The following is a 23,109-nucleotide window of genomic DNA, read 5'->3' as shown; positions in this document are numbered from 1 at the left end:
TACTTTTACATTTGTATAATTTTTCTGAAACAAAACGACATTTTGTCACTATCTATAACAAATATACCGCAATGAGAATTTTTTTAAAATATATAAGCACGTAATGTAAACGAGAACCATTTTTTACGTGAGGAAACCAAACAATATTAAACATGCATACGAAACAAGTTTTTCCCTTACAAACCAGATATTATACATTAATAAGATAGCAACATAAAAACATCTTCAACTGAAAGAACAACATACGAAGCCTCACATAGACTTCACTTATTCGAATAACATTACATCACATAGTTAAACACTTCAAGTAGAACAAAAAAACATGTGTTATGCTTCCGTACTTTTACCACAATCATTCGCAGCACTTCTTTTACTCCTCGGATCCAGTGGGAGAGGAGGCCAAATCTAATTACATACAAACAATATATAAATTACTCACTTGCGAATATAATTAAAAACATGTCCAATACAACTTACTAACCTTCTTGCGTAGATTGAGTAGTCGAAACACTTGTGGACGCCACATTCTGTCTTTCTTGTTTAGCCTTCTCAATTTCAAGATGTGCCCTATACATGACCACCTTCTCTTGCTCATTAAATATCTCCTCGAGCACTTCCTTACTTATCACCAGTTCTTTCTCCCCCAGTCCTGGCCAAAAAAAAAACTAAAATTGATTACAATCATTATACTAGATCGTGTGTTATTTATATATACCGACATGAGAATACAAACATTGCCCCACCAATGGAAAATGTTGTATTGGTTAAGAACTGGTAATTGGCAACTTCTTCTGCCCCGGAGGTAACACATAGCTTCAGTTCGGTAAACCAAGTACGAAGCTCCATCATTTCTTGAACAGCTTCGGTTGTCGTCAGTGTAGTCGGTGGTCTTCGAGTTCCCTCAGGCTCCAACAACCACTCTGGTGGGTGGTAAGCCATCGACAAAGGTGTATCACGAGGCAATCTATAATGATCACGGATGATAATCTCCAAATCTTCCAACGTCTCTGTGGGCTTGACTAAAACAGTATACCCGAGGTCACTATGCTTCCTCTGGAAAGTCCAATGCCCATCCTCATTACGCCTCCAAGCCCCATAAAACAAACGCACACGTAGTGGTGTGGACATCTGAATTTAAGAGCATATCAGTAAGTAATGAAGATATATAAATAACAACTAATATTATCCTAAACCTTTTTTGCCTATAGTCGTTGATATGTTATGAGCTTTATGTGGTGTGAAGCTCGTTAATGAGTAGCGGAGCTATTTATAGAGGAGGAAATATGTAGAGTAGAAGATAAGATCAACATGTAGCCATATATGGAATTATTTTAAAAAATAGGTCGCTACTCTATTATAGCTATGATGATGATATTCGATTTCTGATAAAACCGATAAAATACTATGATTTATGATACACTTGCAAAGCCTATTGCAGTTTCAATGCGCGTGCCTGACTTGATGAGACCGGCACATGGAGTTTTATATTTCAGTCTGATAGTGGTACCGATATGTTTTGATTTACAAATAATGGACAGTAAAATATATATCATAGATGTTTTTATCGCATAACAACACCATCAAAACATTACCGGATTTGGACCATACATTATAAATAAAACGAAGTTGTTTATCAGTACATTACAATTTAAATGGGAACATTACCAGATTTGGAATACTAAGGCATGCAAGAGGACAGAAAGTCAATAATATTAGAAAATATTCTTGATTAAGCTTGATGAAGATGGAAAGAACACACAAATAAGATAGACTTACTACTATCCTTTCAACATTCAAACTTAAACAACATGCAGACGATAGAACAATGAACAAATAAAAGCAGCGTTACATATAACTGAGAATTATAAATCTCACACCTTAGAGACACTTAAACAGTGCATCAACTTATACTAAGTAAAACATCAACCATGGGGCTCGTCTACAGCTGCTCCTTAAAACTCATACGCCAAATGGCAGCCCTCCTACCTTCTTCTTCGAGCACTTCATGACTTATACTTTTACACGCTTCAATGCCATAGATAGCATGTGTGGCCATTAACAGCATTGCCATTAATCCCGAATCAGCTGGATTTTTATTATGTGCAACAGATTTAGGCCTTGCAACATCATAACACTGAATAACGGGCTCTGCTCCGACGGTTTCACCAACATATCTAGCAAGATATGGTAACATCTGCAAAATGGACTTGATATACTTCTCGACGGAACTATCCTTGTACAGTGTCGCATTGCAATCCAGAACAGTAAGAACCCCAGTACGAGCATCAAAACAAATCACAACCCAATGTTTCGTCCCAACATTGAATGGAAAGTAGTACCTTATTTGGTGAACCTTGGGATCATCTTTAGAAGGAAAAATATCCCTCAACCCTTTCGGAAACATATATGCCTCTTTATTTCGACTCTTAAGAAACTTCGGATACGTCTTGTTTATCGAAATCACAAATTTTGTATCAAGAAATGCAGCACTACGGGAACCTTCTGGAGGGAGGTTAGGACAGACCGCAAGACATGAAACTCGTATAAGAATATCCATAACCTGCCAAAATATGTATCCAATGATTCAGACAAAACAACCATTATTGTTACTAGTTGAGGATGAAATAAACAAAAACGACAAACCTTTGTGGACAAAAGACGTGGCCTCTCAAGAATAAGTTGAATGTCTTTAGCATAAACGGCAAGTCCAGCAACGTTAACAACGCTGGAACACAAATTATAATAATTAATGTAACATAAATTTAAGTAAATGATAGAGTTAGTAAGTGAAAGATGATATAATGTTAGAAAACTTACAACTTCTCCCTCAATTTAACAGACAGCTGGGCATACTTCCTTGTCATGTCAGATTGATCATCAATTACAAATATGTACTTCTGTGCTTCTCTAACTCGCGACATAATGTGACGACCACATTGATAATCGTCAACAAGACCTGAAGGAACCGTTTTGTGCCTCTTACTTTTCCGTGATACTTGACCTTCTTCAATGTTGTCATCAACTTTAGTGAGAGAAATACATTCCCGTTCAGGAACGTCTGGTACGAAAATATGTTCTTCCCCCTGATTCTGCTCTTCCTGAGTTAAACAAAGGGAGAACGAAGGTTCACCAGTCGGGTTTTCACGTTGCCTCTTATTACCCTCCTTTATCAACAATAAGAAAAAGTTGTAAAATTTCTTTCAATAATGAAGGAGCAGTCAAGAGTGCAAGAATTTAGAATTTGGTTTAATGTAAAATATTAAGAAAATTACCAAACTTTCGTGAAACACATTTTGGCGTCCACGATTCTGGCTATTGGCTGATTGTGCACATGTCTCTGCTTCCGGACTACCACAAACAAATCCGGGAGCAACAGGGTCTTTCTTTGATGGAGTTAGATTCTCGTCCTAATAACAAAATATAATGTTGACAACACAAGTGAGTTCATAAAAATCTAGTACAAAAATTACCATTAGGCGCAGAAGACAATAAACGAAATTATAACCTGGCTCATACGATTTGATCGTGGCGGTGTAGAGTATTCGCTTAAGTTTCAAAGCACATTTCCAATAGTAATTGCATTTGCATCATCTACGGAAGCAATAACTGTAGCTGGACCTGGTACTTCTATCGGAGCTGCCGTTGGAATGTGAGAAGGGCGACGATGAACAGACCCCTCGTCCTTAAACATTGCACGAACCTTTTCAGTAACAGATATTATCATCTCCTCTTTGAACTTAACAAACATATCCTTCACTTGTACAACAACTTTTCCTTCCATTCCATCAACCCTCGCACATGACAAGTTAATCTTATCCTCCATGTAAGCTAACTGAGGTTTGATTTTCTCCATCACAAGCCCAACGATATTACCGGGTTCAATGTTTTGACCATGCGAGTGGACATATGTTGCTTTCCTTGACTTACAAGTCGATTTACATGACTCTCGCATTCGCTCCACATCCGTCTGCCTAACCACACCGCGAAATAAAGAAGTTGTAAACTGATGATTTGCGTTGATGCATGCTACAAGGTTCTCAACTTTCGAATCTTGCTCTTCGTCAGACCAACCTAAATTGGCTTCGTCAATTGACCGAGTACTATCCTCATTTAGAAGCGAATTAACATGTGCCTACACATATAAATAATGATATAATAGCCATCTTGTAAATTAACTTTGAAGTGTTTACGTAAATATAGCATCATGCTTGGAAAAAAATTTTTGATTCCAATCCTACTATATCTACACAACCATACTAACATGAACTTAAAAAATCATAACATATGACTTACAATGCATCGCTTGTCCACATTTCGGGCGTGTGCGGGGTTAAGAGTTTTTTTCTTAGTAAATATATCACGACCATTTCCATCTATTTCATCACTATCTGATTCTGATGATGAACATATCTCTTGCACAACCTCAGTCAATGAAGGAACTGCTTCTACCATTACAAGCAGGAGGGCGAGCGCAAATCCTTTTACAGCTATCGTGTTTTGAGACAAAGCTACCTCATCTTGCTCTTTAATACTACCCATTAGCATTTCAAAAGCAAGTCTCCCCCATGGATAAGAAAAAAAATCTTAAAGATCTTCCATTGCTTCAACATGCTCCCTCGCTATCTTCATCTTAAGGCTTGTTGGGAGCAGAACAGATTCCAGAAGTGCCAAACAAGCGTATTTGATCCGAATTTCCTTGTCCTTCACAGTTTTATGGTATAGCATTTTTATGACTGAAGAAACTGTCACAACCTCCACTTTCCCAAATAAAGATGGCCAATACGGTTTCTCAGATATTGTCTTCTTAAGCTTCATCTTCGACTTCCGAGGATATTTACCGCAAGGTAGTCCCGTGACAATAGCAAATTCTCGAAGAGAAAATCTAACCGGTTTGCCAGCAAATCGGAACCAGATTTCGTGCTTCTTCTTCGTTTTCAGCTGTCTTGATAACAAATACCTAGCAAATATACCCGAGAAAATCGGCTTATCTTCTATATCTATCAATTTTCCAAAAGAAGATCTCCTAATAATATCAACTTCCTCCTCGTCTAACGCATTAAAAATCCTCTTTAGGGCATTGGATGACTGATACGTCAGAAGACGAACCCCTACTGGTTCCTCGCCGGTGGCAAACATCATATTCGGAATTGGACCCATGTTTTGATCTTCCGGTGACTCGGGAAATCTACAAGCCGTGCGGACACCATCGTTACAGTTGTGAATCGACAAAACGCTCCAAGAAGTTCACCTTCGTATACTCCGCCACCGTTACAAAGAAAGAAGAGTTGTGAATAGTATTTCGCTAATAATGGAAGAGAAAGATTTTTTGCAGTCGTGAAGAAATCTATTACGTGATGATTTACTACCCTATACCATCATTATTACACTACAAGCTACGAAATCCTAAGGTTCCTATAGCCTATTAATTAGATATCTATGTAATAGGGATACTTGTGGAATATATGAAAAGTGAAACAGTAGTATCTTGAACACCTAAATAACTTTATTTTCTTGTGTATCGAGTGCAATTGCCCTAAAATATATATCAATTCTGCCCAGACTTATCATTTGCTTGCCCTCAAGCAAAATAGAAATTAAACCTGTAAAAAATACTAAAAAATGGAGAAACTCTCTTATTCTTTAGAACACACACTTTTACTGTTAACTACTGCAAGCCACATCAAATAATACCAACCTTAGAAGGTAATTTCATATACTTGACATTTTTCTTAGCAACCAAACCATATCCAGCCCACATCTCAAAAGAGATATCCAAACTCACCATCATTGACTTCATTTAAAAGTTTAATGTGCAGTATCATCAAGGGAATATCGATCATAGGGCACATATTCTTTTACCTTTTTAGGTTTCTGATCACACAGACAATCTTATCATGGTTCTTTTCCTCTCTCTTTTCTCACTTTTCTCCTTTTGTTTATCTTTTTTTTTCATGCTTCAAAGTGTAAGCGAATTTAGATCATATGAATTTTTTTACCCCTCGTTTCTATATTTATGCGATCATTCTATTTGAAGTAAAATAATGGATCACATGAATTTTCTTACCTTTTTACTCTATAGGAAATTATGTCAATCTTGTCTTTTCTTTCGGCTTTTTATTGAAGGAAAGAGAGGATAAATACACTTACACTGACTTGTTTTCAGATCTGAATAAAGAATCTGATCCGGTATATACCAACCCAAAGATAAGAGACTGAAGTTGATTAATGTTTTAAGTCAGTTTTGGATCCTTTGGACACTCTCACAAGTGTGTATGTTATTAACAAATCGATCCACACAAAGCGTGTATGTTATTAACAAATCCATCTACATTGACTTTTCCATTTTATCAGCCTAAAATCAATAACTCAAAAGTATGATGATAAATAAATAGTTAGATGATTGGTTCGAAAAAAGCTTATAGCCTTAGTCATGCAACCATGAAAGTGTAGAAAAAAATTCTAGGTAGAATGCTCATGTTTGTTGGATAAAATGTGAAGTGTCTTGCTCTTGTTTCCTGCAAGTTTTCAGGTTTTAGCATCGGAATTGCTTTTCGGTCAATAAATTAGTATATGCTTCACCAATCTCCCTTAAACAAAAAAAAATTAAGATAGAATGTTCACAACAAATCTCATGTACTTTTAAACTCAAAAAGCAATTGATAATGAGATAAAGTATTTTTTTTATCGTTTATTATTAAATATTTGTTTTAATTAAGATAATATTTTCAAATTTTAATACAAAATTCATAAATTTTATATGGAAATATTTGAAGTCTATCTTGAACTGGAAAGCGATAGGATGGGTAATAGACAACATGCTGCATCATTCGACATTTCAACATTTTGGGACATGCCGTAAGAATTTGATCGAGATGATAAAGGAACCTCTGGCATGATCGATTTTTTCGACAGAGTTGAAGAAAATACAAGAACTGAAGAGAAAATTCCACGATTTCAGGCTATTCTACATTTCCAGGGGACAAAGTGCGACTGCTGACCACCAAAAGTCTGACTAATTGAATAGCATTTAGATGTTAAAAAATCTATAAAATAACTAAGTAAATGTGTTTGATTTAAACCATTATCCGATAAAAATGAAGAGACTATTATTACGGTAATTTTCTCAAATAGTATCTTTTAATTTTTGTCAAAAAAGTAAACTAACCAAAAAAATTTCATTAAACATGAAAAAGATCATTTTACTCATTTCTTTATAAATATATAAATAATAAAAGATTAAAAAACAAAAATAAGTTTTTTTTAATTTCAAATTATATGTTTTCAAATTTGAACTTTTTAAGAAAAAAGAAATTTCGGATTTTTTCAGAATTTTTTATTTATTTTTATTTTATTCTTCAAATTCGAAAATGTTTTTGAAACTATTTTAAAAAATTTAATATTTATTTTCTATTTTTGGAAAAAATTTAAAACTCCACGCCCAAATCGTATCCTTTAATTCTAAACCTGAAATCTACGATAGTTAGTCCTAAGAATATAAAAGTATATTTATCCTATAATAATATTTTGATTATTTTTTTTTCTTAGATTTATTTTTGTTAAAATAAAATAGAGAGGACTATCATATGAATTCTTCAAAAAAATTTGACCAAAGAAAAAAAAGATAGTTAAATTTCTAACATCATAGGAAGACTCTGACTTGAATATAAAATAACGACAAGATAACACTTTCCCGCAGAAATAACGGAATAAAAATATCGAATAAAATAAGAGTTTCGTGTACAAAAGAAACAAATAATATATTAAAAAAATATACGTCAGCTGATATCCGGTCGGCTCATTCTTGGCAATACATGAACCGAAACCGGTTCAAGCCCTTGAGGGTTCTCCACGGTCCAAATCTTTGCAGGCTCCGCCATAACATCCACCACTAAAATTCTTCCGTCAACGGTAACAACACAGAGTTTTCCGGCGACCGCCGTAACTTGCTGAGCTCCTTTAAGCATCTGTTCTCCACCTTCCACCACCGTTACTTCTCTCCATTCTCTCTCCTCCTCATTATATATTCTCACTGTTCCATTCCTCTCATCAACTGAATAAAGCGCCTCCTCCTCCATAGCCGCCACCGGGCCTCTCCATCCCGCCGCCATTTCCTCCGGCATCGCTTCCCAATCGTCGTTGACGACGTCGTATATAGCTCCTTCTTTAATCGCATCCCCTTTAACATTCACCATTAAAAGCTTCCTTCTCCATCCAACTGCGTCAATGGCTTCACGGCTAAACCGTGAGTCTCTCATCTCTCTTAACTTCTGCCAGTTACTCCGATTATGATCCGTGAGATCAAGTTTCTCGATCGATTTCGCGACTGTTGACGAGAATTGTGAGCCTACACCACTAGCAACGTATACAACTCCGCCGCAAGCTCCGGTTGCACACCACCGTCTCGGGGATTCGAATGGTGGCCCGGAGGTCCAAGTAGAATAGATTGGATCGAAAATTAGAGGGTGAGAGATCGCCGGAGATAATTCCCGGTTACTCCCGGCGATGAGAACGAGTTTCCCGGCGGCGGAAACGCACTGAATCGGAAAGTTAAATGAAATATACGACGGATGACGGTAGAGAATCCGGTGAAGAGGTGGGTCAGGTGGAGGAGGAGGAAGCGGATCCCATTTAGAAGAAACCGGGTCGAAACACATGAACCGGATAGCTGGGTTGACCCGAGCTGGATCCGAGTTCGAATCCACGAAAAGCGCGTAGAGAGACGAGAACGGTGGAAACTCGGGGGAGTATACGAGGCGGCGCCACCGTGTACAAACGGCGGCGAGTAGTGACGGACTGCAGACGAGGGAAAGGCAGATCTCTGATACGTGGTCGGGAAGTCCTTCGATTATGGCGATTTCTTTTCCGCCGTCGGTTCTTCTTCGCTTCGCCGGCGGTGTTACCGCGGCGACGGTAGTCATTGATCCAGACCGTTTCGGTTTCTTTTCTCTGTCTTTGTGTGTTTATGGTTAATTGTCTTCAGCTTTTTGGATTTAATGAGATTGCGTGAACTGTAATGAAAGAGAGGGAAAAGTTCTGTAGAAAGAGAGCCATATATCAAAAAGGCCAAAGTTGGAAAGTGTTAACATCGATAATAAATATATAAAGCTAACTAGAAAAATCTATTTTTTACATTTATAGCATCATATATGATTAGAGGCAAGTGGGTATTAAGACGACAAAGTATGACAATAACTGAACAATATGTTATTAAATAAAATATCTTATAATTATTTCAGGAATAATATATATTGAAAAGCTATTTTGGATAATGTGGAAAATATAAAACCGATATGTAAACTTATTTTCTAACATAAATAATGAAGCTATAGAATAGATTGTTCAAGTAACTAAAATGGATGTGAACGTATGGGGATAGATACAATCTCTGTTTTAAAAATCGGCCGTCTAGCCGCCTAGGCGCTACGCGTCACTCTTCCGTCCTGATTTATGTCAAATCGGTTTAAAAAATCGGATATCCGATTTTTTTCGCCTAGACCGCCTAAATGCCCGTCTAGCCGCCTAAATGACCGCCTAGCCGCCTAGGCGGCCGCCTAATCTATTTTTTTATTTTTTTGTTATTTTTTTTATTTTTAATAATATTTTTATTTGTTTATTTGATCTAAATTTTTATAAATATCATTTCTATTCATAATTTTGATGAAAATTACACTATATTAAGTTTATATATTCTATTTGTGTGTTTTATACAATCTTAAACATGAAAATTGTATTAATGTTATACACAATTAAACATTAACATGTTTTATAACATAGTAAACCATCTAAAAATTCCGCCCCGCATAATTTCCGATTAATCCCCTATTTTCTCTTTAGGCGCTAGGCCTAACCCGACAGCCCGACTAGCGCCTAGCGCGTTCCCGAACAGGGGATACAACACAACTAAATCCAATGACTATGCAGAAAACAATTTCTCAAAATTCTTATGTTTCGGTAGGACCTTTTCATTTTTGCAACAAATATTTTTTTTTATCGAAAATCTATATATATATATATAAAGGAGAACTTCTTTTCTCCAGGTGAAACCACGTCAGCAAGCAGGGATACCTAGACGTGACACATGGCATGATTTAAACATTTGAGAAGTTTTGTTTTTGGGCTATTATTTGGGCTTGATAAATTAATTAATTCATGATGGGTTGCTTATTGTTTGTGGTCCATTTTAGGAGCATCCGCCTTCTCCATAAAAAAAATTTCACTAAAACCCTAAGAGAAGATTTTGTTCATCTTCTGCGAGAAACTTGAAACGCTTTGTCGTTATGCCAAAGCGAAGAGACGTATTCAACGCAGTCATCAACCATTGTCGATCAATCCTTCAAGCTTCCCCATTTACTGCATTCGTCAATATCTACGACTATAAAAAGGTATGTTCTACATCTTGAAATTCATCAGTTTTTCTTATCATTCTAAATTTCCTAAGAGATCCATCCTCAAAAATGGCCTTATTCAAAATCTTTTGAAATGGCTGATGATTTAGATTTCGATTTGTTTGTTGGTTTTGTTGATTTTGTTTTAGTTTGTTCTTTTTTATATTATCAAAATTTAAATTCTAAATCTCCTGTTTGTGGGAGAAAATAGTGTTCAGGTTCCTGAATCTCTTCACTGGCCAGCTCTGTTGTCTTGCCTTAAGTATTCACTAACACTTCCCCTGCTCATCCAAGTAAACCTAATCAATTCAAAAAAATTGTGCTTTCATTATGTTGTCGATACCTACATATATTTTTGTGCATTCCTTCAGACATAACATAATGAAGGTGGTGTATGACTGGGCAAAAGGATCTAAGTTTTATGAGATCATGGAGATTGTCGTGTTCTCAAAGACAGCTTAACTTGATCAGAACGACAAGGAGAATGGAGGAAGTTCTGTAAAAGCTCATAGTAGCTAGAAAATTTACATGCAAGACAGCTTGAAGTTAAACTAGAAGAAGTTGTTTCCGAGATCAAGAGAGACATTGTATTTGCAGCATTTGGTTTATCTCCACTAACATTAATGAAACAAAAGATTTCAATAGGATTTCACCAAGGTTTTGTTTTACCCATTTACACTATAATATCATTTCTTTTAGTACACTTCAAAAATAGTTACATGCAATCTACTTTCCAACTATCAATCTAATGATCGATTTAAATAATAAATTATGAAGACGGTTTATACATCAGTTGAAGTACCAAAACTGGATATTCAGTGATACTAAAGGCAAACAAAAATCAGTTGTACATAAAAACCTAAATGAGCAAAAAAAATAATATATATATATATATAGAGAGAGAGATTATAACTAAAATTTAGTTAAATTTTAATTCATTTTGCTCTTAATTATATATAATCTCAATAATAAAATAAAAGAATTTTAAAATTTGTAATCTAATTTATAATCATATCATGTATATCTATAGAATATATTTATTTAAATACAAATAAATGAATTACTAATAAAAAAGTCTGCGCGTAGCCCGTGCAAAGCCCTAGTAAATAAATAAATCAATATCCACTTTAAAGACAAGACTTGTGATACAGTTCACGCCAATACTACTACTTGGATTGTAATTGGATTGCTCTCGTTGATGCATGTTGTAACTATGGTTCTAACCTAACCAAACTATAGTTTGATGGATTTTTTTTTTTGAACTAAAACTGCCACTTTGCCATATTGCATCTAAATTTATATTTTAGTGAGATGGATTTACACGAGAGAACCATAAATTACCTTTGCATTGGGGTTCATCATCAGTTAGAGTTGGAGCAACCATTACATCTCTTTAGTCAGAAGCAAAGACTCTCTTTTTTTTTGCTAAAAATGTAAATATCATTTCAAAAGATGAGGTTTACAAAGAGTGGTTAACAAAATGTAAAACCTCTGGAATTAGTTCCATGGCAAAAAAGTAAAAAAAACATGGAAGCAAAGATGAAAATCGATATTTCATCCGTTCAGCTTGGTAGCGAACATGAATAGAAAGAACCAATACAAACTTGAAGCACTTGAATGAGAGATCGAGCCAATATCTGTATGAAAGGAGAAACCTGAAGACAAAGTGGAACTACGGCCAACAACGTGAGCAACAACGCGAGCAAGAAGCCAATTCAGCCTGTCACCTGAGCAAAAACCATTCCTCTAAAGTAACATAGAGGCCCGTCCGAAGATCGCCCTCAAATCTGAGCTGGGAGACTCGTCTGAGACCAAGATCCGGCCTTAGACGGGATAACAGTAACTACCAATGCTTAATAGCGTTCAACTTCCACAGCCGCACTAGCCTTCAAAGTCGGCTAAATGAAAGGGGCAGCATCACCACTTAAGAGCCTTACTACTTCCTTTTGAAGCTTCGACAATCGTTAACACAATAAAACAAAGATACTCCTTGACCTGAACAGCTTAATCTGCAACTCAAACTCAAGAAAACATGCAACGCAAAATCTCAAGAAGAATTTATTCATAACATAAACTTTGATCATGGGTTCAAGTTCACTTGGTCTTAAAGGATACTACAAAACACTTACATGTTACACATGCGAAGTAAAAATTCTAATACAGAAAACATTTGCTATATTTATTACGGGGGCATTGAATTTACCAAGCATTTCTTTCCGTATACAAAACAAAAACACATCAATGTTCATGCTCTTAGTCTTAGAACATCTCCAATGTACACCTCTATATTTTTCTCTAAAATAGAGAACTCTATTATAGAGGTGAAAATGCTCTAATGTATGCCTCTATAATAGAGTTTCTCTATTTTAGAGAAAAATATAGAGGAAAGTTACATTTTCCCTCTATATTTAGAGGTGAAAATAACATATCTCTATATTTTTCCCTATAAATAGAGGAACTCTATAATAGAGGCATACATTGGAGCATTTTCACCTTTATAATAGAGTTTCTCTATTTTAAGGGAAAATATAGAGATAGATATAGAGGTGGGTTGGAGATGGTCTTAGAAAATAAGTCCCATTAAATTCAATTTTCTACTCATCAAAATTTTTGTCCATCCCAAGGCAACACCAACAATAATACCAAATTTGATAGTATTGAATTACACCAAAATTAGTTTTTAAGTGTTGAAATTAAATTTTCATTCCCAACTATAATATTATACTCTACACCAAAAATAATATTATATACTATTATTAATGTTTTAGTTTTAATAATTTAATATATTAGTTATTTATATTGACTATTATATTTTATAACATTTACATTTCATGGTTATTTGTTTAAATTTGGTAATTTTATTTATACTGTTTATTTAAAAATATTATTTTCTTTTACTTAATTTTATATTAATTAATTTATTTTATGTAAAACATTAGTTTAAATTAAAAATTTATATATTTAAAAATAAAATGTACACAATATATAGCTTTTTTATTTTGTTACAATTAAATGTAATTGATAATATTTATTTATACTATAATAAAAAATATTAGCAAAAATAAAAAATAATATGATATATTTATTTTTAATAAATAATTACTTTAATATTTGATGTGATAAATAGTGTTACACAATCACAAAATTTGGTATAATATATTCACAAAACACCAAATTCAGCGGATTTGTGTTATTTTTAATATTTCACTAGAGATGAAATTATACGGAATTTAATACTTTGGCATCTTATTGAAGCTGGCTTTAGTGATTATATAAGTCTTGCATTCTAATCCATGTTTACTCTGTAAACTGTTGTATTAATATGTTAAACGTATTTTTCTGCAGAAGAGACGTCAATTAAAGTAGACTGAGGTATCAAGAACAATATTTGTAATTACCATTTTTAAAATAATCAATCAGCGATTGGAGTAACAATTTTTGTTTAGAATATGAAATAATCCGTTTGAATATGATAAAGAGATAACATCCTTCGTAGTGAAATATTTTAAAGAGATTTTTCTGGGACCAAATCCAAAGATAATTTCATGAATTTGTGTTCTCTAAACTCTACTAATGAAGATGTTTTTACAATGTCAAAAATGTGTGACGACAAATATGAATTATTAAATTTTTCATAGAGATCCCGCTTTAACAAGGTTAAGCAAATCTGTTTGCAGTGTAATTACAAATATTTGCAGTGGCCCGAGACCAGCAAATAAAAACCAACACAATCTTTACCATGACCTCACAGTGGCTTTTCTTATAGACCCCACTTTGGGAATTTGGAACTCGCAGGCACTTCAGGCTCTAGTGGACCCACAGGATGTGAAAATTATCGAGAGTATACGACTGAGTAGATATCAGTTGGAGGACAAAGATGGATGGCATTTCACAACAAATGGGAAATACACGGTTAAATCGGGATATCAGGTAGAACGAGTTTACCCGGATAGAGCAAAACCACCAGCATTTTTTGGACCTACGGTCGATGGTTTGAAATCCTTCTGCTGGAAAGTCAGGTGTCCACCAAAGCTTAAACATTTTCTCTGGCAGTTGGTGACAGGGTTCATCAGTTTGCATGGATACTATGGTATATCTGGAAAGGAAGGAATAGTAAGGTCTTTAGTAATCTGGAGATTGATCCTAGGGATACGCTCAAATTGGCGGAAACAGAATCAACCCTTTGGGCTGAAGCCCAACTAGTGAATGAACAGAGGATGGTCCCACATGAAGAGATTAGGTCTTCACTGTTAAATCCAGGACGATGGTGTTTCACAGATGGTTCCTGGAAAGAGAAAGATACTTTCTCCGGCCAGGGTTGGCACAACACTTTAGAAGGCTTCGCTGGGTTGCTGGGGGCGAGGAATGTTCGGGCTAGCCTTTCTCCTCTCCATGCGGAGATGGAAGCATTACTCTGGGCTATGGAATGTATGAGAAATTTACGGCAATCTCAGGTTACGTTTGCAACGGATTGTTCTCAATTGGTGAAGATGGTTTCGGAACCAGAAGAGTGGCCAGCTTTTGCAAGTTATTTGGAAGACATCAAAAATCTGAGAGCAAGTTTTCTCCAATCAGAGATCGTTCATGTACCAAGAGCACAGAATACAAAGGCGGATAGCCTAGCACGCAGTGTTAGGATTCAGCCGTCTTTCGTCGTTCACATGGATCAATATCTCCCGGCTTGGTTTACAGAGTCTGTATGAGTTTGTAAAGTTGACGACAAAAAAAAAAAATAAAAAAGCAAATCTGTTTGCAGTACAAATAGAAAAACTAGGAAGCTTGATGACATGTTTTGTTCTTCCATAAATTATATACTAACCATCTTCAAGTTATGATACGTATAATGTTTGCAAGCTAAGTGAATAATATATCTTACTAGGGGGCATGTCCGCGCGGAATATTATTTCATTGTTGTCAAGTATGATATTTTGGATAAACTAATTATGTGATTTTCTTTATTTGTTAAGAGAATTATTTGGTGTTTTTGTTGTTTTATGTAGTAGTCGGTGATAAGTTAATATATTATATGTTTGTTTTTCAATAATGTGTTGTTGTATGCATAATATTAATTGTTAGTGGTGAAGTGAGTCTCTGATGATGTTGAATTTTAATAACTTGCTTTTATGAATTTGTTGATTCTAAGATTAACGGTTTCGACTTCAAAATTGTATTCTTTTTTATATATTTTGGAACATTATTCTTTTAAGATGTTTTGTGCCCTCTCCCCATATTTTGACTGTGAGCCGTCACCATTTATGTATTTCGTTTATCTTACTGGTGTGCCGTGCTTCTCACCATCTCCAAAAAAAGACTCACATTCGTGTTCTTATTCTTCCTCGCCTTCTTCTCCTGTGAGATTATCTGATATTTTTTGTAAATCGGGTTTATGAGTTCCCATTTGTGCGGTTGTTTCTCACGCGTTGTAGGCTGTTCCGGTCAATATTGGCACTCCTCTTCTTTCTTAGATGTTGGCTTATGTTAGGAGCTGCATCCCCTTGGGTTGGGACAAAGTTTAGTCGTCTTTGATGTTGTCTTCCCTGTCGTTGGTTTACCGTCAATAGTCCCTGTTCGTCTTGGTTTTTAAAATCTGATTTTTGGTGATCTAACATTTATGCTATCTTTCATAGCTCGAGGACGGTTCCATGGTTTGTTGATTTTGTTTCGTCTCCCCTTCCTTCTATGTTCTTTCGTCTCATTGTAGCTTTCATCACTGCTCGCATCTCTGGTGGCTATCCCTTTCACTATGTTTCCCAATCCAAGTTTTGATAGCGATTTCCTATGTGTATGATGTGTTGGCTTAAATGGTTGTTTCTGGTGTTAAGCTAAGAATTTGGTTTCTTGGTGCTTACCTTTCATTCTCCCTCTATCAGTTTGTTTCCCTTGTTCCCCTCCTTCCCTTGGTAATGGTGTGTTAAGTTAGTTTCTTAGAGTTTTGGTCTCTTATATCCAGAGCTTTGTGGTTCTTTGTTGGCAAAGACACCTTGTATATGCTTGTTAAGTTTATGAGATAGTTCTTACCTCTTGGCTGGTGGTTGTGCTTCCGCTGATTTAGGCATGTGTCTTTCTGCTTCGTGTGACTTTAGCCCTCTGGTGGTTATTCTTTCTCTGGCCTGCTTTCTTGGTTCGAAAGTTTGAAGATCATGTAATTACTCTCTTTTGTTTAATCCAAGAAAAACCAAATGAATATCTATAACTTTGCGTTAGTGCTTGATCGCGTTCCTTTGTGTTCGGGGATCGTTTTGTCTCATATTTTATCTTTCTAACATTCTCTAACCTTTTCTTGTTATGGCCAAGATACTCTATCGTAAGGTGAGATAAATTAGTTTTCGTTCTTGATCTCCTTTCAGCTCCGGACCTTTATTGAGTTAGCGTTATTATGGCATTTTCAGTTTTTTTTTGTGATTGTGGAGGTTTTTGGTTTATATTATGTGTCTGCTCTAGTTTTTTCTTCTTAGTTTGGTTATTTTATAATTTTTAATAGTAAAATAAAAATATAATTTGTAAATAAAATATTATAAAATAGTTAAAAATAATAAAAATTTATGTTATTTTTAGTTGTGAATAAATTAAATATTTATATATTTATATTATTTTATGTATTTTTTTATTCATCTTGCATTTTAATGACCAATAAAATAGATTATTAGACTTTTTGTGATGATGGTTAGTGCAAGAAGGAGTAGATAATACACAATTAGAAAATATTAGGTTAAAGTGCAGTAATCTAAAAGAAAAAAGACCTAAAATGTAAAAAGAAAAAATATGATGATACATGTTATCAAACTCTCCTTCCACGTGTTAAAAGAAGATAAAAAAAATCTACTTTATATAGATGTATCCCTTGAATTCAGCGGCATATATGTATGATGAAACCTCGTCCAATTAGCATGTAAAGTGTAAGTAGGATACAAAATTAAATATGTAGTTTTTTTTTTTTTTTTCGTCGAAAGGCTATTCTATTACTCAAACTTGAGGTGGCCTGGGTAACCAAACCGGAATAGAACAACCAATAAAACATAACTCCCTATGGAAGGATCTAGCAGTCTTAGCCAAAAAGTCAGCCGTTTGATTGCGTGCCCGTGGGACGTGAACGATTTTAAAATCCGGAAAGCATATCTGTAGCGTCTCTATCCTCTCCAATTCCGTCGCAAAGCTTGGCCACGCCTGAGGTTCCCTCACCATTGCTATCAGTTCCTTACAATCTGTCCCGAAGCTCTGGCAGTTCGAATGTTGCAGCATATTCTCCATCGCCCATCGCAGTGCCTCTACTTCCGAGTGCAAAGCTGATTCACGCCGAGGGAAATTCCTTGTCCCCATAAGCTGTGCATTCCCAGATCCATCCATCCACGCCCATCCGCATCCACTAAAGTTAGCAGAAGACGTCCAAGATCCATCTAGCAAGCAAATATTTCCCAAGCTTATGGCTTGGGGCTCCTCATTTGTATTAGCTTGTGTTACAGGTTGTACCACATCATTAGCATCAAACCAGGCTTGACATTCGCTCTCCGCATGTCGGACTAACTCCAAAGGATCTCGATCTATGCCCCTGAAGAGTTTCTCATTCCTAGCCTTCCAAATGTACCATATTATCCAGGGATAAGGGTCCCTATCACGATCAGGCTCAATAATGCTATTTTTCCTCCAAAAGAGATAGTCCATATTCGTGTAGATGCTTGATACTGGAAAGATGTTCGGGCTTGTCGGAGTTGAAGCTAAAGACCAAACTTGAAGAGCTGGTGGGCATTCAAAAATTGCATGTGTGACAGTCTCCTCTGCTTCTCCACATCTTGGGCAGTAGTTATCACATCTCATATTGCGTCTTACCAGGTTCCTTGTTACTGCCACATGACCAGTTAACAATTGCCATATAAGATGACATATTTTCGTAGGAGCCTTCAGTTTCCACGCAACCGCTTGGAGCTTGGTAATACTTGGGTCCAAAACTTCCCTTTCCTCTGTTTTATTCAATAAATTCTGAGCCACCCAATATCCAGACTTGACCGTGTACTGACCATTCCTTGTGAAGTTCCAGCAGTAAGAGTCTCGACGATGAGTTGAGCTTATGGCCAAACTCCTAATGAATGGTATGTCATCAGGATGAACATAGTTCTCCAGTAAGCCCACATCCCAATCCTTCGATTCCTGATTAATAAGATCGCTTACTCGCATATTAGGATGCATCACTGGTGCCATTGGGGCAGCTGGCCTCGCGGGATTCGTTGGAATCCATGGATCCTCCCAAACCTTAACCTCATATCCAGAGTGTATCTTCTGTCGAATGCCCAATAATAGCAGATTCCTTGCAGCAGAAATGCTTGTCCACACATAGGATGGGCCAGTAGCAGCGTTTACTCTTAGTGGAGAACTCAGCCTATAATATCTCCCCCGTAGCACACGGGCCACCAGAGAATCAGGGAATTGTACTAATCTCCATAGTTGTTTTGCCAACAATGCCAGATTAAACTCATGGATCATGCGAAAACCAATCCCTCCCTCTTCTCTGGATAAGCAAACCTTGTCCCATTTCGCCCAGTGTATCCCTCTTTTTGGTGGATTCAAGCTCCACCAAAACTGAGCGATAGCACTAGCTAAGTTTTCACATATCTCCAATGGGAGAAGGAAGGTCGACATGACGTATGTCGGGAGAGCGAGCAGAATGGATTTAATCAACACTTCTTTTCCACCTTTCGAAAGCCATCTACCTGTCCATCCATTCATTCTATGCATCAGCTTATCCTTCAGGAATGCAAAAAGTTTGCATTTAGAACCACTTATGTCTTCGGGAATGCCTAAATAAGTTCCCATTCCTCCTTCATTCTGTATCCCAAGCACATCTTTTATCTCCTGTCTAGCAATTACACTAATCTGCTTACCGAAGAGTAAGGACGATTTATCAAAGTTGATACATTGACCTGATGCATGACCATATTTCCTGACTACTTTCATTATTTCTTCACATTCACGGGGCTCCGCCTTACAGAAGAAAAGGCTATCATCAGCAAAGAGAAGGTGGGATACCGACGGACACGCGCGTGTGACACGCATCCCCGTTATCCTCCCTTGATTCTCTGCATGATTAAGAAGGCTAGCGAGCGCTTCCGTGCATAGAATAAAAATGAAAGGAGACAAAGGATCTCCTTGACGTAGTCCTCTACCTGGAGTAATATTTCCTCTTGGCTCTCCATTCATAAGGACCTTATACTTTACCGATGTAATACATCGCATGACCCAGCTGGTCCAGATCTCTGAGAATCCCATCTTACGCAGAACAGCTTCGATAAAGGACCATTCCATCCTGTCATATGCTTTGCTCATATCTGTCTTGATGGCCATCCTTTTATTGCGCCCACTTGGTTTGGTTCTCAGAGCGTGAAACATCTCCTGAGCAATCATGACGTTATCAGAAATCTGTCTCCCAGCAACAAAGGCTGACTGGGTTTCCGATATCAAACCAGGAAGCACTTTCTTTAACCTCTGGCATAAGACTTTAGAGATTATCTTGTAGCTGACATTGCACAGACTAATGGGCCTGAACTGAGTCATCGCATTGGGCTTCGTTACCTTCGGGATAAGACATATATTTGTATCATTTAGTCCATTCGCCATCGTTCCCTCAAAAAGGAATTTGTTAACCATAAGAGTTAAATCCTCCTTCACAATATCCCAGAATTTCTGATAGAAAAGCGCAGTCATCCCATCTGGTCCTGGGGCCTTCTCTGGATGCATGGCAAAAAGCGCTAATTTAATCTCCCATTCAGAGACCGGAGCTGTAAGGTCATCATTCATAGCCCCAGTGATCGTCGTTGGAACATGAGCTAATGCCTCCTCAATTTCCTCCGGATCAGATGATTCAAAAATCTGCCTAAAATAGCTAGTAGCAATGGCTACTAGACCCTCATCATCCTCAACAATATTTCCATCCTCATCTACAAGCTGCGTGATCTTATTCCTTGCTCTTCGTTGCTTTGTCAAGGCATGAAAGAATTTTGTATTCCTGTCTCCTTCTCTCAGCCAAAACACCCGACTCTTCTGTTTCCAGAACATTTCTTCTGATCTAAAGGCCTCCGAGAGTTCCTTCAGGGCTGCTGCAATCTCACCAGTCGTGGTTATATACTGGATTATGAGAGAGTTGATATACATTGGTTCTTAATGACAATCAGCATTTATGCCTTGGTGGTTGGATAACATTTTGTTGGCTTGCAAGAGCTTGACAACACGTGTAAGAAGCACATGTACTCCGAGTGAAGTGAAATTTTCTAGAAGCACATGTACTCCGGATAAACCTCTTTGTGATGTGTATAAATAAGATCTATATTAAAAGTATGTGTATATATTTTGGGGGTAATTTGTAAATTTCTTTTGATTTATATTTATAATAAGATCCAAAGTCCCCCTTTAAGAGAAAGAGACATATTTTGTTCTTTAATCAGATTCAGCCTTTACCCAATCTTCTCAATGATGAATAATATGCCTTGAATTTTGATGTGCAATTGTGCATCAATTATTGTATTTCTCGCAAATGATTCATGATTGATATAAATCTAATTTGATATGTGATGCATGCTAAAGATAATTATTCGTTAAGTTTATGTCTATTTGCCTATTTATAAATTAATTTTGAATTTTAACAAGAAAAACAATCCAAACAATTTATGGTTTGGAAAGATTAACACATAAAATCTTGCGCTTTTGTGTGTGTTGCGTTTGTATAGTTTCCTTAATTATATATACAAATAATAAGTTAAATGTCTTCTCTTGATTAATAAAAAAAAGGTTCTCTACTGGTTTTCGTATTGATCCATATGTTTAACCTTGCTCTGTTGGCAAAACAATTATGGACGCTACTGCAATACCCTGATTCGTTAGTAGCTAGAGTATTTACGGGAGGATACCACATAATGTATTCGCCTTTACGAATAGTCTATGTAAACAACCCATCATATGTGTGGGCCAGTATATCAGCAGCACGAAAATTACTATTATTGAAGATCAGACATAAAGTATATTCAAAATATGAGGTTAAGGTGTGGGAGGATCCTTTGATCCCGATAATACCAGCTATACCAGCACGGCCTTCGGCCTCATCACTACATCCGAATATGAGAGTCGGAGATCTCATTAACAAGAATATGAAAGAATGGAGTATTGGGCTACTGGAAAACTATGTTTAGAGCCGTACCTATGGTGTTGAGAAAGAGGCAATGGCCTCAGACCCCACTCTCACATAGTAACTTTAGGGCACCATTTTTTGTTTAATTGGTTAAAAAATTGTATTTTAGTAAATAGTATATTACATGGTAAACATTTTTATATATTTATTTAGACTAATTTTTTTTTATTTTTATGTGATTTTAATGGGCTTTTGCATTATTTATCATTAGCTTTTTCATCTTTTTGTTGCTAAATATTTAACTCATTTGGTATTTACACATTCTGAATATAATTTTATACATTTTTGTTATATATTTTATAGTTTTGACATAAATATTTAATATCATTTTATATTTTATATATTTTATAGTGGAATTAGCAATAATGATGAAGATCACACAATATTACATATAAAATTTTAATATGATCTTTGTTATTTTATGTTATATATAGTTCTCTTCATAAATATTTTACATGAAATATTAAATATATTTTTACTACAATATTATCTTTACAAATTATCAAAAAAACTATATTTACAAATATCGCCTTAAGCCCCTTAAACACAAGGCACGACACTTACTATGTTGACCCTGCTGATATACCTTACATAAGGAGTCATGCCATAAGCACCACTCTTCACCGGGATACATTCTACTGGAACTTTACTAAACTTTGGTTCTCTCTGATCTCATTGTGATCTCATCTCTACTCTCATGTGATCTCTCGTCATCTCCCTGTTCTCTTTTCTTTTGTCGGGTTCTAACTAGAGCACTAATTACTCTTTCCGCTTAGTTAGGAAGTTGATTGTTTTAAATTAATTTTGACTGCTTATTTGGACTTTCAATTATAAGGGTATTATGTTTTGTTTGGACTTTCAATTATAAGACCACTTTCATTAGAAGCTTTAATGAAGGTCTCCTAAAACAAACAAACAAAAAAAAAAAAAATCAAAAACTACATAAAAGAGGAGAACCGATGTCTAAGACCATCTGAATTAGTGAACCCCTTATTGGGGTTCGTAAAATTATTTTATTAATTTTTTGATGGAACCATAAATAGTGATGAACCTCTACCTATTGTGTTGTTGCATTGGTGAATCTGAAAAATGGGTTCATAGGAATAAAATAATATTTTTTTTTTATTTTTTAAAGTTTTCAATATATGACAATACATGAATAAAATATAATAATTTTTAAAATATTTTTTGTTTAAAATAGATTACATAAACAAATTTATTACAAAAACATATTATTGAATACTTTGAGAATTCTTGAACATACAAATATTATTCATCTTCGTTACCAAATTTTTGCCAAACATTTTCAACTAAATCAGCTTTCAAACGATCATGTTTCTCTGAATCCCGAAGATCATTGCGAATGCCTAGCATATTACCGATATTAAAACTTGTTCTACTTTTCACCTTGGAACTTCTGTTTGTCTCTCCCGACTCGAACTGAGATGTATCAGTTAGAGTGTATCCGCCTCGTTCGTTCTCTACTATCATATTGTGCAATATGACACAAGTTCTCATAATCTGTCCTATTTTTTCCTTGTCCCATAGTAGAAC

General features: G+C 35.8%; 1 protein-coding gene across 1 annotated transcript; it reads right to left on the bottom strand.

Moving 5' to 3' along the window:
• Positions 1 to 7,639: 7,639 nt before the first annotated feature.
• On the bottom strand, positions 7,640 to 9,056 carry LOC106311389 (F-box/kelch-repeat protein SKIP25). The gene has a single exon (XM_013748578.1). It carries the CDS (start codon positions 8,916 to 8,918, stop codon positions 7,776 to 7,778), a length of 1,143 nt encoding a protein of 380 aa, XP_013604032.1. The 5' UTR covers positions 8,919 to 9,056; the 3' UTR covers positions 7,640 to 7,775.
• Between the last annotated feature and the right edge of the window lie 14,053 nt (positions 9,057 to 23,109).

The sequence above is a fragment of the Brassica oleracea genome, chromosome C8 (assembly GCF_000695525.1).
Source record: "Brassica oleracea var. oleracea cultivar TO1000 chromosome C8, BOL, whole genome shotgun sequence".
NCBI lineage: Eukaryota > Viridiplantae > Streptophyta > Magnoliopsida > Brassicales > Brassicaceae > Brassica > Brassica oleracea.
The sequence above is the reverse complement of the archived record's forward strand: the minus strand, read 5'-3'. Positions and strand labels throughout refer to the sequence as shown.